General features: G+C 42.9%; 1 protein-coding gene and 1 long non-coding RNA gene across 12 annotated transcripts in view; one reads left to right on the top strand and one right to left on the bottom strand.

Annotated features, from left to right (window-relative positions):
• Positions 1–2,990, bottom strand: part of ITGB8 (integrin subunit beta 8) — a 56,645-nt gene extending 53,655 nt beyond the window's left edge. For all 10 annotated transcript variants that reach the window (XR_012774189.1, XR_012774188.1, XM_075492957.1 and 7 more), the window contains exon 1: positions 2,720–2,990. Coding sequence is in view for 8 of the 10 variants with exons in the window: in XM_075492957.1 (XP_075349072.1) it covers positions 2,720–2,849 (130 nt within the window). In the remaining 2 variants the exon portion in view is untranslated. The remainder of the gene's footprint in view (positions 1–2,719) is intronic.
• A 1,656-nt stretch (positions 2,991–4,646) lies between these two features.
• On the top strand, positions 4,647–17,283 carry LOC142406606 (uncharacterized). 2 transcript variants are annotated; one of them, XR_012774628.1, is made up of 4 exons: positions 4,647–4,784; positions 15,236–15,378; positions 16,447–16,520; positions 17,151–17,283. It is a non-coding gene; the product is annotated as an uncharacterized LOC142406606 (long non-coding RNA). The 2 variants fall into 2 exon arrangements; XR_012774627.1 differs by lacking the exon at positions 4,647–4,784 and having other exon boundaries at positions 14,518–15,378.
• The last annotated feature ends 1,125 nt before the right edge of the window (positions 17,284–18,408 follow it).

Genomic DNA, 18,408 nt, shown 5'->3' with positions numbered 1-18,408 from the left:
AAAGCACCAATTACCTTAGTTCTCAAATTTTAATACACATAAAAACTGTTTTTGAGACACTGCTGAGATTTGAACCGATGTCCTCTGTTAACCTTGACCAGTCAGTCATTCCTCAGAATTTAAGCCTTACGTATTCCATGTGCTTATACAACAGATAAAAACTAAAGAGTTTCAACAGTTCAGTTTCTGAACAAGGCAAGGGAACTGACTGTCTCCACTGAAGTGAGCACTTACACAACTGGTTAACACAATGCATACACATGCTCTCACTGTAGAACCCTATTCAGTTCACTGGTTTACATCTTTAGGAGTTTGTCAGGTTTTAGTGTTCAAATATAAATTTGGGATCTGTAGAAATCACTATGGAACTAACTCCATTCTTATGTCAGCTATTTGTTTTAGTTGGCTTAGCGAACTGCAAATTTCCTTTGGTGAGACTTACTGAACAAGGGACCCTTTATAGAAGGCGGCAACACTAAACCTTTTTATCTGAGCTTACAGAACCTTTAATTTGGGACTTGCAACTTTACAGCATTGTGAGATTTCCTTTTGCGCTCCTCGTAACTCCAAACCCAGGGCCAAACTCTACCTTTACTTATCCCCAAGCAGTAACTCACATCTCAAACTGCAGTTTGCAGAACAAATACCTCAGGTAGCATCAAACTGTCCATTTTTCAATTAGAAGAGCCACAAATGCTCCAACAAGAATGAATAAACTTGAGTTCCATGTACATTTCATATTAATTCCAGTCTCTTTTAGAACTGGAGATTCAAGGCAACAGATATGCAGGTTCTGCTAATTCTGCACGTAAATAAACTGAACTAGCTGACGGCACAGGAACAGCACGATGCTCTTCTCCATGCCCAGCACTGTCAATGCAGAAGCAAAGAGGAGTGGCTGCTTCAGCAAAGCTGTGCTGCCAAATAGCTGTACATGGAGCTGCTGCTCAGAGTCTCTTTCGGAGCAGCCTGCAGAAGTTCAAAGAATCCAGGTGGTGCTGCACTGGCTGATAGAGCTATCACAACCAAAAGTAAAAAGCACACAACAACAACAATAATAATGAAAAATTTCATGTGTTCATTCACAGGGAAACAAACCAAAACACTCTTCGTGCTTCAATTGTGGCTCTAGCCTGTAAAGTGATTATGTATGAAGGAAAGAATTCAGTGTGACTTTCAGCTTTCATGAATTAGCAGAGGTTTCAACTGAAGAGGAAAAAAACAAGGTCTATCTGAGTTACGGTCTGCGCAATCTGGGAGCTGTTGTCACGACAGACACGTAACCCATGACGTATTACTCGTATATTTTCACTATCAAGTACAACAAAGAGAGCAAGCATCCTTTGGCGCAAAAGCCCCACGCACAATCTTCCCCTATGACATTCTGTTCAGATGCACTATTTGCACTAGTGTGTACCCAGGAGCTACACTCATGAGCAAGCAAGGCACTGCACTCAGGCACAGAACTATCCTCTGCATAAAGTTTCAATTAGCCTTTCAACTCAATTACACTGCATAAAAAAGAATCTGGGATACTAAATACAAGATGTCATGTTTCCTAAGAAATTTAATAATATTATATTTTATTTTTCCTATTGACATTTAGTTTGGTTTTGAATTCAAAATATGAAGCCAAAAAAGCAAAATAAATTATCCTATGAAAGTTAACAAATTATTCCATTGTTTTTAATAGCACTGGGCAAATCCCACTGAATTAGGCATGAAGTTGTCACATATGCAATAAAGAGTTTAAGACTAATACATTGTTCCCATTGTAAATCTTATTTTTAGAGGTTACATGTTAACATTTTAAATTAACTCCAGGCTTAAACTTGGAATATGCAATTATTCCACAAGGGGAAAAAAAAATAAGGCAAGGTGATTGACAACTTGATCTGCTTTTCTGACCACTACTAGTTAAATAAGATCCTCTATGAAATACTTGACTAACCTGATAGCTCTGTCTGATCAACTGCTGTACGATCTAAGGTACATTTCCACAAACTCCTCTCAGCCTGCCCGCATCAAAATTGATGCCCGGGGGTTTGGGAAGCCCTTCCACAATTTGAGGGGTTACCCACATTTACCAGAGCCTCTGCCACCACCAGTACCACAGCTCCCGGGGAACTGTCAGCATACAGGTTACCCCAAGGTAAAAAGAAGACAATCTTCCTGTAACTATCCATTTTAAACCCTGCCGCTAAATGCCATAAAAACGATGTAAACCCGAGCGTTTTCAGTCCTAAGAACTGTCCGTCCGCAGTTTTGTGACCCCCGAGGGGGTCTGTGTGCCGCTTCTCGGAGGCTTGCGGAGGGTGCCCGGGGCAAAGCAGGACCCGCAGCAGCCTGCTGCGCGACACTCCCCGCGGGCTGCCCACGCTCCCGGGGAGCTGCCACGGCTCCGCAAAGGCTGGACGCCCCCGGGATGGACAATTCAATCACGGGCTCGCACTAGCAGTGCTTAAGCAGTGTGCAGTTCGGGCAGGGGCCAAGCGCTCCAGCCCGGCTCTCCCCGCAGGTACGGCTCTCCTTGGGCGGCCGGGGCGGTGGGTGCCCGCGGCGCCGGGCAGCCCCAGCTGTCAGGGCTGTGCCCCGGGGGCAGCCGCCGAGCCCGGGCAAGCCCTCCGCCCACGCACGGCCCCCGCGCGAAAACCAAACCCAACCACAACCCCAACCAGCCAAGGGCACGGCGAGCAGCCCGAGGGGCTCGGCAACTTACGGCGCTGGCAGAGTCCCGGCACGGCCGCCAGCAGCCGGGCCGCCCCCAGGAGGGGTCCGGGGCCGCGCTGGCACTTGGGCACGGAGACGATCCCCGCGGTGAGGCACGCCAGCAGCGGCACCCACATCATGCGCCGCGAGCGGCACCGTTCCCGCTCCCGCTCCCTCGCCCTCTCCTCGGGGCCGCGTCTCGGCGCCGCGGCGCGCTCAGTCCCGGCCCCCGCGGGGGCGGCGGCGGCGGCGGCGGCGGGGCCGGGGGAGGGGCGGCGGCGGCGCCGGGCCCGGCACAGGTAGGGCGCGCGGCGGCGGCGGCGGCGGGGCGGGCGCGGGCCGCCGCATCTCAGGGGCAGCGCCCGCCGCGCCCCCGCGCCCCGCGAGGGGCGGCCCCCCGGCGGCGGCGGCGGCGGCGGCGGCGGCGGGGCCCCGGCCGAGCGCGCAGAGCGGCTCCCTCCATCCGCCTCCAGCCCGGCGCGCAAGGGGCGCCCGCCGCCCGCCCTGCCCGGCCGCGGGGAGGCACTTGGCAGCGCGCGGGGAGCGGCGGCGGCCCCGCACCTCCCTCAGGGAAACAACCGCCCGGCGGCTGTCCCCGCCCCCCCGGCTGCCGCCCCCCGCCGCGCACCCCCGCCGGGCCGCCGCGCCGCCAGATGGGCGCTGCCCGCCGCCGTCCCGAGCCGCCGCCGGGGCCGCTTCTCGCGCCGCGCCGCGGGGCCGGGGCGGGGGGGGAGGCACGGGAGCGCGGCCGGCGGCGCTGCGCCGCCGCTGCCGCCCAGGCCGCCCGCAGAGCCGTCGGGCCCCGCCGCGGTCGGTGCGCGCCGGGCCCGCGGGTCCCCCCGGTTGCTAGGAGACGGCAGCGGGGCAGGTTCGGCGGGCGGGGGCGGGGCCGGGCCCGGCGGTGAAGTCACTGCGCCCGCCCGCGCCTCTTTGTTCGGGCGGCTCGCGGCGCCCATTGTTCGCTCCGCCGCTGTCCCCCGGCCGCGCCAACGGCCGGCGCGGGGAGGCGGGCGAAGGCCGCGGGCACAGCGCTGCGCCGCTCGCCCGCCGCCTCGGCCCCGCGCGGCGGAGGGCGGCCCTGTCAGCAGACCCCCGCCCTGCCGGCGGCCGTGGCCTTCTCTCCGGGTGAAGCCGGCCGCCGCAACCGGGTGCTCGTGCGACCTTCCCTCCCGCCTCCTCATCCTCACCCGCCCGTCGCTGCCCCCGACCTCAGAAACATCCCCGGGTCGTCGTGTGTCGTCCCCCCCCGCCCCGGTGCCGGCAGCGCGCCCGGCCTCCCGTGCGGGCCGGCAAACCGCCCTCCCACAGCGCAGCCCGTCACCCCCCCGCCGCCGCCGATTACTTCACGTTACCTAAAAATACCTCCCCTCGTTTTATCGCTCCTATCGCCCTCCCTGAGTAATTTCTGCTCGGAGTTTCCACCCCTTCGGGCGAAGTGGGAGTAACGCAAAGGTTAACCGTGCCCTGGGCCGGGCGGAAAGTACCTCGCAGTGCGGGCCAGGAAAGCCCCGCCGGGCCTAGGTGCGTTCTCCTGCCCGCCCGCACCGCCCAGCCCCGCTCCGCTTCCCGGCTCTCCTGTCGTTGATTTTACTGTTTTCCCCTCGAGGGCTCCGCTCCCAGGGCAGGCGGTGGGTGGCGTGTTCCCGGCAGGTGAAACGCACCTGGGCACCTCGTCCTGTCACACCGCGGGGGGAGGTGTGCCGGCCTCGGGCCTTGGGGCCTCTGGGCTTGAGCACAGAGGCAGCAATAGCCATCGCTGTGTCACCACTTAATTTCTGTTACTACTAAACAGATGTCAGTGCGCACAGGATCCCAAAAGAGCATCCAAGTCTGCCTGTGCAGGGTATAATGTTAATAAATCATGCAAATGCAACCAGTGTAAATACTGTGCTGTTTCACAGTCTATGAACGAAAGGCTGTCGAAGCATATTCAGACCCTGCGCTAAGCCTTGCGGCGCTGAGATAAGGATGGTTTATCATCTGCACGTCAAAGGTCAGAAACTGAACGCATGCTGGGTTTGTTCAAGGTCTCTGAGGGAGAGACAGCAATGGAGCAGTCCTGCACTCCCACTCTTGTGAGTTTTTAAACACTATCATCTTTCTGCTTCATCTTGGAAAAATCCCCCATTTCAGACATTTGAGTGTCATTCCACAAGCGGCCACAGCCCAAAGGGGGATATGGTATGTGAGAAAGCCATATGCAGTGATGGTAACATAAAAGGGTAGCATCTGCATGACTTCAAATATCGTGGCATTCTTGACCTAAAAGCTCTGTGATTTCAGAGGTCATAATCTGAAACTATGTAAGTGGTGAGCTACATGTCTCATGAGAGCTCAGCTATTTGAAATGGGATGCACTTGTGACAGGTGAACTAAACTCAATTTACTCCTATTTGACACTACAGTGTCTAACTCCTGGGTCATGATGTTGCAAACTCAGTGATTCAAGTATATCTAGAAAAAAGGGTCCAGGATGAGACATAAAGAAATTCAAGGAAATATCTTTAAACAAAATCCCTGCAGAAGCAACAGCTGCTGAAACTGAGATCTCTCTACTTTGGGATTTTCTCCTGCAGAATCCAAGTAGTGTTGATGGGAGGAAGAATACAGCTAATACTCTATATGTATATATTCTGTATGAATCTCTTTATCAGATCAGAATTTAAATTATCGTAAGCATCATAAAGAAAATGTCTTTGTTCTCAACAGCATGAATTATCTTGTGAATTTCTAAGCATAGGCTGTTCACCATACAAATAGGAAATGGAGTCCTTGCACATACTACTCCTTATGAAAACGATGTCCAAAGATTTGGCATTCTGGGCAGAAAGACAACACCTACAGTCTAATGTGGAAGAAAAAGATGGGTAATTTTGAATATAAAATCTGAGAATAAGGTAACCAAAATGAACACACTCTATTCATTAATTTAAACACGGAGGAAGGGGATGCCAGTATTGGGTGAGAACGATGCATCCTGAATAGTAAAAGTCACCAATATCAGCAGTAACAAAGAAGACAAGTGCCAATAGTTGAGGCCTCTATCAGTTGACGCCACTGTAACTGTTCAAAATATTCTGCTGGTTTATGAAAAATGCAGCTTCTCCCTATTTCTTTTGCTTCATTCCTCCCATGGTGGAAGCCAAAGACTTAAAAATATTTGATTTGCAGTGATAGTATCTTTGAATATATTGTTGTTTAGACAGTGTTTATAATGCAATAATATAAGATGCATCTCAAAGAACATTATGCAGGAGATTTGAATAATAATTATAGTTTTACAAACGGAGAAACTGAATCATCTAAGGTCACATAAGAGACTTTTAACAAGGAGTTTAAGACCACTGTAACTGAATTTTAAGTGTCAATCCATTGTCCTATCCACAGGACCATGAGCGCTTGAAGTAATGTGGTTGTGGGATCTCCATCCTTGGTGATGTTTGAAACTCAGCTGCACAAGTCCCCAAGCAGCCTGGTCTAATTGGACCTGTTTTAAGCACAGGGCTGGTTGGGCCTCTGGGGGCTTTTTCCAACCTAAGTTATTCTATGAATTTTTATGGTAGAAAGTATTTAATTCTCTGTTCTTATATTACATGTATACCCAATTTCTTGAAGTGTTATAACTGTGCTTTCTTTCCAGGATTTACATTTGCTTTATTGAAAACAAAATATAATTGTCTATCATAGTGCTGGCAAATAGCCTTTCTCTTCAGGAAACAGTTTTGAAAATGTTGCATCTGCAATGAATGTTCACTAGAGCTGGTCAAAAAACCCAAAGCATTTCTTACAAAAACCATGTTCCTTTTTTGGTTGAATATTTCCAACCATCTTTGATGTGCCATTTCATGGGGGAGAGTCCAAACCGAGATTGCAAAGGGAAGAGTGATGGTGTTTTACAACTTCTAATATCAAAACTTTTTTAAAATGAAAAATGCATTATGTGTTCATTAGCCTGTCACGTGATTTCTTAAATTATCATAGCACCTTAGAGATTATTAAAATCCCCATAGAAAGCATTTTGGTATACTTAAATTAATTGCAGTTTCCTCCAACTTCCCTATTTTAATAATTTAAAATCCTGCTGGAGTACGGTAATTGTTTTGGATTTGGTGGCTTCACTTGGTCCCACTGACATGCAAATTGTATTTCTTTGCTATATAACTAAATAAAAGGATCACATGCTTGTCTGTCAGATACAATTGCATTTGCTATAGCTTGGGTTCTTTTTTTACACAACATTTGAATCTGCATCTGTTTCATATAAAGAAGTCAGTGTATTTTGCAAATCTTTCATAACCCATCAATTTAAAATGATGGAACAATTCAAATTCAATAGCTGTTCCCAAGAAACAGATTGCCGAGGAATCATAGGCTTCTTCCCCAGCAGTGCGGGCTATGAACAATCCACCTATGCTGTTTTTTATACCCAGTAAAATTCTATATAAAATTCCAACTGCCCTGTGCAATACACAAAGTTTTTAACAAAATGCAATTTTGTCATTTTGACAAAGTTGTGATGCATTTCCATATAAGATATTAAAACTATGCACATTGTTTCTCATTTCTAGGCTCAGTTCTCACTGTGAAAACTGGTAATGTTGACTTTCAAAATAGAATATTTACTCCCCAAAATAGTATTTTTCATTATTTTTTTCATTAATGCCTACGTTAGTTACCAGTCCACACTACTGAACTTCCTGGTGCACATGGCACAAAGAGAAAATGGTGCATTTTAAGGAAAAGCAATAATCCAAAATGACTGGTACTCTATTCAGAGTTTTTCATGAAGGCCATGCCCGTTGATTTCACATGGGCACTTCATGTGGGCTTACAAATCTTGCCTGGGTTTGCAACTTCAGTGGCTTCAGTAGGCCTGCATGAAACAATATGGCAACACCTGAAGCTTTATCTTTTTGCATTTACCTTCTTGATGCTAACAGTTTGGTCAATGTCATGCAGAGACAGGTGGAATAACACCTTCTATTTTCCATATGTTCAGCCTGGTGACTTGTGTATACTGTGTCTAACTGTTGTTCTTATTCACCATTTATTTGTATGGGTTTAATTATAAGATGATTTTTTTTCTGGTGTAAGTGCCGGCAATATTCCTTCCCTTCTGCTTTTCTGTAGAGAATTACTTGCAAAACCCCAGCGGTACACTTCTCTTCCTTTCTTATATAACCAATCAAATTCTAAAATTTGTATATTAAGAATAGAGTATGTAGTCCTCTAGAAATCCCAGATCTTGATCTTGTGTGCTTCAGTGCTTGCCAGAAGCCCACTGAAGAAGTGTGTGTTTTAAGACAATAAACCTGAGATATTTCACACCATTGCGAGAAAAAAAATTGCAATGCAGATGGATTCTCAACCGAAATGGTCAGCATGCAGTTGAGACAGAGACAGCAGTGGCTTCTCAGGTGAGAAGGTATCAGTCTGTTTAGGGTTTACGAGGTCAAAACCAATGCTTTAAGCTCTATACAGACATTCATTTCCTAGGTCATCTGTAGTACACACAGCTGATCTGTAAATTAGCATTGAGGGGGGCCTCAGTGAAGGTGCCCTAGTCCTCTCTTTAAGAAAGAGTAGGGTGATTTTTGTAGAGACAAGCAAGTATAAGAAATTATCTGTATAATCCAGCTAAGATGCTCAAAAGCATAAAAACATGTATTATAACAAGTGGTCAAAGCTTAGGGTTGTTTATTGAAATGCTCTAATAATCTCTTTCTGGAAGTATTTACTGAAAAAACCCCTGCAGTACATTCAGTTGAACAGATGTATTCTGAAAGAAGAACATTTTAATTGTTGTCACATGCAGAGTTTTAAAGAACACTGTTGCACTAAGATTTTTTGGTACTTCCACAATGCTTTTTTATGTGACGGAACTGGTATTTCAGATAGAAGTGTTTTCTTCCTTTTGACAAATAAACTTGTGGTGTGCTTTGAGAGCCGTTGTGACTTCAGACAGAAGAGCTCCCCTGTGGCCTGTCTTTAAAGTATAAAATTTACCTGGGGTTCTTCTAAATGCTGTCATTAATATTTTCCAGATATTACGTCACAGATTTACAGGCACTGCGGCTTGATTTCTGGAAGGAATAGGATAGAAAAGCAGTAAGCCAGATAAGTTATTTCATTAACCTTATTTCAGTGGGACTTTCGCCTGAAGGACTGAAGACCAGACCCCGTGTTACTAATCTTTGTGCCATTTTCCTGTTTTCCTTCAGCGATTAACAGAGAATGAAGAGCATATATTTTACTTAGTTTTATATTCACAAAGCACTGCAGCCCACCCCAAAACAATCATTACAATTTTGATGCTAACTGTATGGTTTTCCAGCTCCATGGAGAATGGGTGAAGGCCGGGTTTCTCTCTTGGTAGATGTAGGTGTAGATCCATGGAGGCTAAGGCTGCTGAGCTCCTCTGGAAACATACATTTCAAAGGACAGTTTGTGACACAAACAAATAGCATTTTCATTTCTATAGAGGAGCAACAGCCACTGTGAAGCTCAGCAACAGTCATGCACTTTTATCAGATTTTTTTGTATTGTTGCAAGCTGAAATTATCCACATTACATTGAGACTCCATGTGTTTTTGTTTCTTTTACCTCCACCCGTTTCCTTCTGTTCTTGTTGCCTGTCTCCTACCTTTCTCCTGGTACTTGAAAAAGGTATGTAATCTCCACTTACCGCCAAGAGCCAGCTTAGGTGCCAGTCAAGTGATTGTGTTACACCTTGAGTTTTTTCATTTTCTTCTTCCTCAAAATTTAGTTTTTCCTCTTTTTTGCATTGATGACTATTACTCCCATTCTGCCTCCCTCCTCACCTGCATTAAAATTATTTTTTTACTCTTTCTTCTCATGGTTTTGGTTTTTTCTCCCAGTCACTTTGGATGGATCCTCAGATACTTTATAGGCCTCTTGCTTTCCCCATCTTCCTCCTCTCTGCTTCTCTCACTTCCCTAATGGAGTCCCAAGGTCACGACTGCTGCTGCTGCAGCTATCTCAAGCAGCGCTGCAGTTTCTCCCTCATCCTCTTTCCATAATGATTTCAGCCCTTCTCCATCCCTAGGATTTAAGATATTGGGTTACCAAAGGGAGAGATGAGTATTCCATAATAATACAGCAGGCCTGACAACATTTTGGAAAGTTTTCAGAGAAAATTCCCAGGTAAGTCCCTGTCACCATTAGCTCACTCTTATTTCTCAGAGGTTTCCTCTGTAATGTTTTACAAGGAACTGGTAGAAAGAAAAAGCTAGAATATAGTGGAGAAATAGTAGGAAATATTTCTTGGGACTTCTGAAAGATTAAAGTTCCTCCTGAGAAACTATTGAGGAAATTAAGTGTTAGAGGTTGAAAGGGAAAGTTAAGTTGTGGTTTAGAAACAGCACTAGTATTGTTTAACAGAAATTAATTTTTAGCACAGTATAGCCTCTATGGATCAGACTCAAAAGTATCCTACCGTTACAATGCAGAAGTTTATAACTGGGTGATTGATGACTACAAATCATTTCTCCTGTCCATAGCTAAGCTGCTCAATCTGGTGCATTGAGTGGTGGCTGATGAGTGGAAAAATCCCACAGGCAAATTCTGTGTGTGCGTGGCAGAGGGGGGAAATGGGAGGGGTGGGGAACAGGGACAGGGAGGGTGTGTTTTTCCAGAATTATCGAAGGTTTTGAGGCTCTGATAGGATTTCATCTGGTCTTGTCTTCAGCCTGGAAACGTGGTCTGCATATTACAGCCAGGATGCTCTCTGTGGGGTATTTATCTGCATATCCCCTCCCCTCTCTTACCAGATCCCTGCTCAAGACTCACTGCTAACATGACAATTAAAATTAATCAAGAAATGTTTAATGGTGAAATTGAGAAAGAATGGAGGCAGACTGAGGCATTTAGAAATTATAAAAAAAACCCAACAAAACCCATTACTTACTGATTTTTGTAATTGTTTCAAATTTGTGTCTGTATATATGTCTCCTTGCCTCTCACATCCTGCTTATCCTTAGATGGTTATCACTTTGGCATAGGAGCACCTATGTTTGGGCAGCACCTCATACAAGTTCATCCCTACTTCTGAAATTTTTTTTATTCATATCAATAAATCTTCCCTTGTCTAATTCCAGGATCCAGTAGAGCTGTAGCTATTGGTTTTACTGTTTTTCCTTCATGCTATAATAAAGCTAAGATTCTTTTTAAAACAATGTATAATTAACTTGTGGCATTCATTGGCTCCAGATAAGAACTTTGTAGAATTTAAAAATAGATGAGATATTTATATGAATTTTTTGTACCTTTACACTAGCCAGGATAAAAGTTCATAACGGAGGTAAGCTTTCATGCTTCAGAACAAGAACCAGCCGCTGTCTGGGGCTGCAGAGAAGTTTCCCCTGCAGCCATATAGTGATGCGGTCCTTTAAAGATGATTTCTACCTTTGCTGAAGCATCTGGTACCGACCATTGTTGAAGTCAGGATAAGGCATGAGAGGGACTATGGGATTCATGTATTGCTAAGGGACAGACACCACTTTGTTTGGGACAGACACTTCTAGCCCAAGTTGAGGCAGTCTAGGAGTAATTGAATTCTTCAATAATATTTAAAGAGTCAGTATAATCTGAGGACCAAAATTAAGGTCACGCTGTTAGCATATACTTGATAAGAGTACACAGCTACCTTAAGATTTGCCAGGCCTTACCTTTTTGTCTCAAATGGAAAATATTTTACATAATTAAGTTACAGCCAAACTAGTAATTTGTTCCTTTAGAATTTAGTTAATGTAATACTTTACCAGCAAATAATCCTCATGTGACATGACACACTAATGAACACCGGAAGGTGAGGGGAAATAGAGGTTGCAAAATAATTTAGTAAGCTTAATCATGTTTGAAGAAAAATGTTTCTGATTAGTCTTTGGCACCATTTTCCATCATGAGTGGTCTTTAATTCAAGATGCAGTGGTTGTATAAGCGACAGACTATAGGTCAAACAGGAGTGTTAAGGTTAATGGAGAAATCGCTAGGTGAAGTATAGCCTATATAACATAGGAGGTCAGAAAAGATGATCATTATAATTCTTTCTCGATTTAAATTCTATCGATCTTCTAAGCGTCCAGACTTCTACAGGTAATTAACAAAACCGTATGACTTGGCCTTGGAAGGAAATGGAACACAAAATATTAATTTGCAGGATATGTGTCCTGGCTGACTCTGAAACAAGTAAGGATTACATTACATCAAATTAAACTAAAATTTCACCATGCTCAACAGAAAAATACAGGGGCAAAGCTGAAGTAAAAGAGAGAACAGTCGGCACCATAAACAGTACAAATACCAGTGACGTGCACCTTACCTATGCACAAACCATCATAATAAATGCCGTGGAAGGTTATGATCTCAAGGGATCTGATCAAGGTATTAAACTCAAATATAACTGTGTGTGCCAAAGAAGACGTATACACATGGACCACTCAAAGGGATAGGAGAGAATGACTAGATCTTTTGCTCTTAGCCATTAACTGTCTCCCAGGGAATACTGCAAATACATTATGATCACAGCTCGAAAATGCACAGTTATGCATTTACTGATTACTTGTGGGTTTTCATTTTTACAATGGGGGCCAAAATGATGCTGTCACTAAGCTTCTTCCCATGTGTGGGTGGAAACCACTAGTTCTCTGTAGACTCTTGGTTTATTTTTTAGTGCATCATTGTCAGTTGGTCAGTCCACTTCCCTATAAGAACATGAGAGGTGTCATTCCTGTAGGAGGAGAGGGTAAACTGAAAATAAAACAGATCAGATCCTGTGGGGAGTCAAAATGGAGTTGGATGTGTAAATCAGGATTAAAATTGAAAACCAAAACCAGCAGAAATACAGTTCTTTTTTGTCCAGAAATTCTTTGAGCCTATGATAGTATATTTTTTTCCTCTTCAAATACCTCCTACTTCGTTTGTTCTTTTCTTTGCTGTTTGTGCTCCAGGATGTAAGACATATAGAATGAACATATCACAGAAATGATAAAAAGAATGTGCATTAGTATTACTCTAGCACTAAAAAGTTGAGTACAACTGTAGGTTGATTCTCTGGTAATTTTACATTTATACTCTGTGGCCACATCACTTCAGAGACCTCTTTCTCCTTATTCAGATGCTCACTCCAAATTCTACAGCCTACCAAAAAGTTTTGATGATATCCACTTATATAAGGAGCAAAACAGAACATTCATGGTATAATGTTATGAATTCTAGATGCATAGATACATTAGAAAAAGCTTTCCCAACATATGATTTCATTATGTAAAATTGATAGTTCCTTGAAATTCAAATTTTTATAATAGATTCAAAATATCTGTGCAAGAAGTCAGTATTGGCCACCTAGTATGGACACCATCAGTAAGAAACAATGATTTAAGTTAATTGATGGAAATGATGGGTAGTTGTAGCTAAATAGAGAGTTGAGGCAGAATTCTGCCTGTTGGTGCAAGAAGGAGTCAGTGGCCAGGGTTTTCTTTTCCCTCTGAGCTCCTGCTATTTTCAAGTAGCTTGAATTTCTGAAGAGTACCTAGAGAGAGCAATCTCTCCTCTGTAGAAAGCATAAGACCTACACAACCTGCCCGCTGCCCCTGTTGTGTTACCCAAATGGTGGCTGGGCACGCCACCCCCTTTTGCTCTTGAGCCATCCGTTGCTCAGTAGTTTATGCTTTCTTTTATATTGTTTCTTTGTTCTGGCTTTCTTCTTTTACAAAAAACAGGTAACGTGTACTATTTTTTCCCCCTAATTTTTAGATTGGCTTTCAAATCCAAACTATATGCAGAGAGAAGAAATCATTCTTTCTGGAGCACTGTTGGACTGATGTTCTTTTTTTTTCTTTCTTTATTTTGTGTTTTTTTTTCTTCCAGAGCAAATTTTTTTTTTCCCCTTTAATCTCTTTCAGCCATAGCAACTGTAGAGGCTGCCTGTAACAATAGTAGGGAAGCATTTTTCCATTCCAAACACAGGAATGTAGTCTATGGTATCTCTCTGGAGGAGTATTTGAAACCTTTAGGTGGCAGCCAAGGGCTACAGTTTGAATCCCTAGATTTATTAGTTGTGTGGTTTATGGTTTCTACTTCAGGTGGCAAAAAGGATATGATGAAGAATTAATTTCTAATCCATCCAAAAGTAAAACAGAAGGAATTTCACTCAGGTGAAATAATTATTAAAAAGCTGGATGTGTCTGGATATACAGGAATGCACCTGGGAGCTCTCCTGTGGTCTGTTGCCCTTCTGCCACCCTCTGTCTCCTTCGAAGTACTCTTAAAAGCACACCCTAAAGCCTAACATCTTAATCCTATTGATAAATTTGTTATAAAAATGGCATTTAATATAGTGCTTTTGTGTTGTATTCAGAATGTGAATGATAACGTGTGTTTGGACCGGGGAGGAGGTTGGAAACACTTGATGGTCCCCTGGCATGCGTCTCCTCTGCCCCATGGCCCATCACAGCAGGGTGGTAGGGGCTGCGGTCCTCTTGCCTCCCTGGCACTGTAATGTCTCTGCAAGTCTCCTGGGTAATTTGGGACATGCCGTGCGAGACTGCGTCTCCAAAGGTGGTCATTCAAATGATATCTTCAGGAATTATATCTTCAGGCTTATTATCCCCATGCCACTCTAAAACAGAGCTTTGTGAATTTTGGTTTTTTTTCATCAAACGGACTTGTCAAAATCCTGAGGTTAGTTTGCTGCAGCTATGCAGTAGATGTGTTGAAATTCTGCGGAAATATATTCTTACAATATGTTATTAAGTCATCTAGAGATGTCAAAATGTTTGTTAATGAAGATAAAACTATTTGAAAGAAACTGTAGACTCCAGAGACTTTCTCTCATGGAAGAAAACGCATCTTTGTTTTTACAAATAACTGCACAGAGATATCTTTTGGTACCAAACTTACTTTTTTTTAACTTGCTGTCATTTTCATGCAAGAAAACATGGCCACATTTGTATTATGTATTTTGGGAGTTAAAACCAGAAAATGAGAGATTTACAAATAACCTCATCTGTTTACTGTTCCCAAAGTTTTTCTTTGTGTAATTAACAACCACATGCAGATAAAAATCATGTTGTTTACCTCTGGAGTCTAAAGCAGAATACATCGTCTCACCATCCCACAGGTAGGGTGAAGTATTCAACATTGTGGTGCCAGAAGCCTACATACGTGCAGCACAAACATCCACATTCAGCAGTGGGACAAGTAATTGTGTACTCTGATTACAAACCAGATGTTAAAAATCAAGTAGTTTAACTTAAATGACTAGTGATTCAATGATTACCGAGATTGGTTTACATCAAGATTTGCATTAGAAAATATAACTTTCTTTTAAACAGTTTGTAAATGTAGAAGGTCTGTCTGAGTATGTAGGTATTTATTAGGTAAGAAGATTTGGGTTTTTCTCCCCTTTTCCTTCTCTTTTTTCTTTCACATTCAGTATTTTGTGAGTACCCATGTGAATGACTGGGGACATATGTAAGCTCCATTTCCAGTATTTCTGACTCTTCAGGTACAAGCAAGAGTCTCTCCAGAAGACTTACAGCTGTTTTAACACACACCTGGACTGAGGCTAATACATCTGCCTCCCTGCAGAGCCTGTTCACTGGTTTGTGCCTAGTTAGCTCTGAGTGGAAGCAGAGTGGAAGCAAAGAGGTAAGCTTTTCCCACCTATGGAGAGGTGCCATGCTGTTCTTATTAATGCTGTTATCCCCTTACTACCCTGTGTTGCTGCATGCTAGCTCACCTCCTGTTGCATAAAAAGGGCAGGCATCAAGCTTTACAAATTCTTTGCATTTTAATTGTTCACTCCCATTATCTGCCCCAAAATTCCTCTCATTCAAGTCCTTGCCTGATTGCATTCACCTCCAGGAAGCAAAGAATAAGGCAGCTAATTCACATGGTTGAAATTACTTAGTAAAACGAATGGTCTGACCTGGTGTGGAATACAGCCAAAATACTATAAAAGATGCCCTTGGTATTGAGGAGGCACCAATAGATGTCTACATGATAAAAAAAGATAAAGACAAAAGTCTTCCACCCAAAAGATACCCACTCCCCTTAAGTGTATATTCCTCATTACTGGCATTTTGTTTGTTCATGTAAAAAAACATTGGAGGCTGACTTACTAGAAGCAGAGTTAATAAATGGCCACTTACTTTTTAGTTAAATAATTTATTACTGCATAAACATTTTCTTGAATTAAAAAATGCCCATCCACCTCCTGTTCAGCCCTATCTTGGGGTAACATTTCTTTGGAGGGTCTGCCTCATAATAATGGTTTTCTAAGTGACAGTGACCAGCTGGGCATTTATGCTCTGCCTTATGCTGAGCTATGCTAAGTTGTTTCATGACACATCTCCCTGCCTGGGGAATATTCGGGATATGGGGGTGGTTTTAAAATGTTTGTTTGGATGAGATGAGAAATGATCTCTGCCAGAAAGAAGGGGCTTAGTGTGATGGGAGGTAAGAGAGGACGTGTCCAGTATGGTGAAGAAGGAATTACGCATTAGCTCATATAAATAATAATAGCAGGTGTGGGTAATTGCACTTTAGTAAAACCGTATTTGAAAGCAGTTAAGTTGTAGTTTCTTAGCAACTGCTGCTGACAGTCACATTTTAAGTGGCCAAGGCTTTGAAATTAGGCAACACCCATAGACTGCTATACAACAGCATTAAATGGAGAGAAACACTAAAGCAGAAGTGTTTCTACTCTCTAAACAGAAACACAACAGAAGGCCAGAGCCACAGAGGAGGTGATGAAATAGAAAAAGCAGAAATTACACCTGCATTTCTAGGTAAGCCTTTTCAGGAAGAACTGCTTAGGAAGAACTCTTACGGAGAAAGGCGTGATCCATAGCCTACTCAATGCAATGGGTAGGCTTTAGGGAATGTTGGTAGGGGCATAATTTGTATTTAGGTAACTTTGTTATTTTGTTAACACATTTTGTTATGTCTTTTTATGTATTTGTCATGTAAAATCTATGTGTGTGCATGTAAAAGATTTTATTTTATGGGAATGAATGTATCTGTGCTTAGTGTGAAATGTAAATGTTGTAAGTAATGTTAATCACTTAAGACCACGCTTCCAACAAGATGATTTTGGATGTTGGGTAAGAACATTTCATGGAAGAAGATGGTGCTAAAGCCAACCAAGAAGAGATGAAGGATAGTTAAAGAGAAGGAGTCTGAAGGGTTCATCTTTTTCGCTAGTTGATGCAAATTTACATTTGGCTAATTCATCCTGTAGTATCTGAATCATCTTCAATTCCTCATGGATGCTCCACTGAAAGCACTATTTCTGGTTGTTAATATTATCCTGAGTTAGCTAGGTCCTATCCTAGCAGTCAATAACATGCTCTTAATTCATTATCCATAGAGCCAGCAAAAAGTTCTTAACTATAATTTTTTTCCTCTTTTGAAACCAGAATGTTTTCTGGCAATACATAGGCTTGGATACATTGTCCTGGGGAAAAGTTCTCCAACCCAAGATTGAAAAGCTAATGTATTAGTTAAGGCACTCCCTGGATTAACAAACTTCAAATTCCGGGCAAGTGCCCTAACTTCTGGCTTACTATTTTGGCGAGTGGGAATGTCAATCTGTTTCTTACATGAATGGTATAGTATATTGTGCCCTTATTCCAGCTCTGTAAAACTCTTCTTACTTTGTTAAAGCAAAACTTATGTATGCAAAAGAACAGTGGAATTGCCTTCTACAGGTTTTAAAACACCTTAGATATTTCCATATTTTCTTCCAAGTGCAAAGCATATTTTTCTGGCCTGACTTTCTTTAACATAGTTATATAGAAAAAATGTTTGTGAAAAGAACCTGTTCTAACATGACATGCCACTGTGTCCTTCATGAGGACAATGTAGTGTTTATTTAGAATGAGATGAGGCTATACAAAATATACACAGTACCAAAGACTGATAAATAGTAATATGGTTCACTTTATTCAGTTCACTAGCTGTTTAACTTTTATCCTATGTATCCTCATACAACCTCCAGTATGACATAGATTCCAATATAACCACAGTTAAAAGTCATTTAGTTGTTACGTGATCCAAAACACATGCAGTATTCCCAGGGGCTTCCTATGATGTCTCCACACATTTACAGTCCTTGGATTTGAAGAGAAGACCTTATTTATCCATGACTGTTTGCTATTAGATGGAGAGTCTCCAAATATTCCTTTGTCAGAAGACTTTTAGCCTTTTAATAACATCTCATTGAAGTATCTATCCACTAGCTTTTAAAAAACTGCATGTGAGATTTGCTTGATCACTTTAATTTATTGAAATGAGCCTGATGTTGTTTTTTCTTCTCACATTTCAGTGTTTTATTCCTGACTTGCTTGTTAATTCTCCTATTTCTTCATGTGACATAAAAAACATCTTTCAGTATTTCACCGTCTTGTTTTTTTAATTTATATTCCACAGAGTTGATGGATGCCCATGATTTTCACTGTGGGATGGTGCACAGATGTTACACTGCAGGATATATTTATCAGCTTGAATTTTAGGACAGAAAACACTAAAACTGCATGAACCTAAGTAATAATTTAAGTTGTCTTCAGTACCTTTAATTCTGATGAACATGCTCTTCTTTCTTTCTTCAGGTTTTCATAGATTTTTCAAGCAGAAGTACCGAATTACAAATACAAGTGGACTCTGCAAGTGAATATA

This window comes from Mycteria americana, chromosome 2, assembly GCF_035582795.1.
Source record: "Mycteria americana isolate JAX WOST 10 ecotype Jacksonville Zoo and Gardens chromosome 2, USCA_MyAme_1.0, whole genome shotgun sequence".
NCBI lineage: Eukaryota > Metazoa > Chordata > Aves > Ciconiiformes > Ciconiidae > Mycteria > Mycteria americana.
The sequence above is the reverse complement of the archived record's forward strand: the minus strand, read 5'-3'. Positions and strand labels throughout refer to the sequence as shown.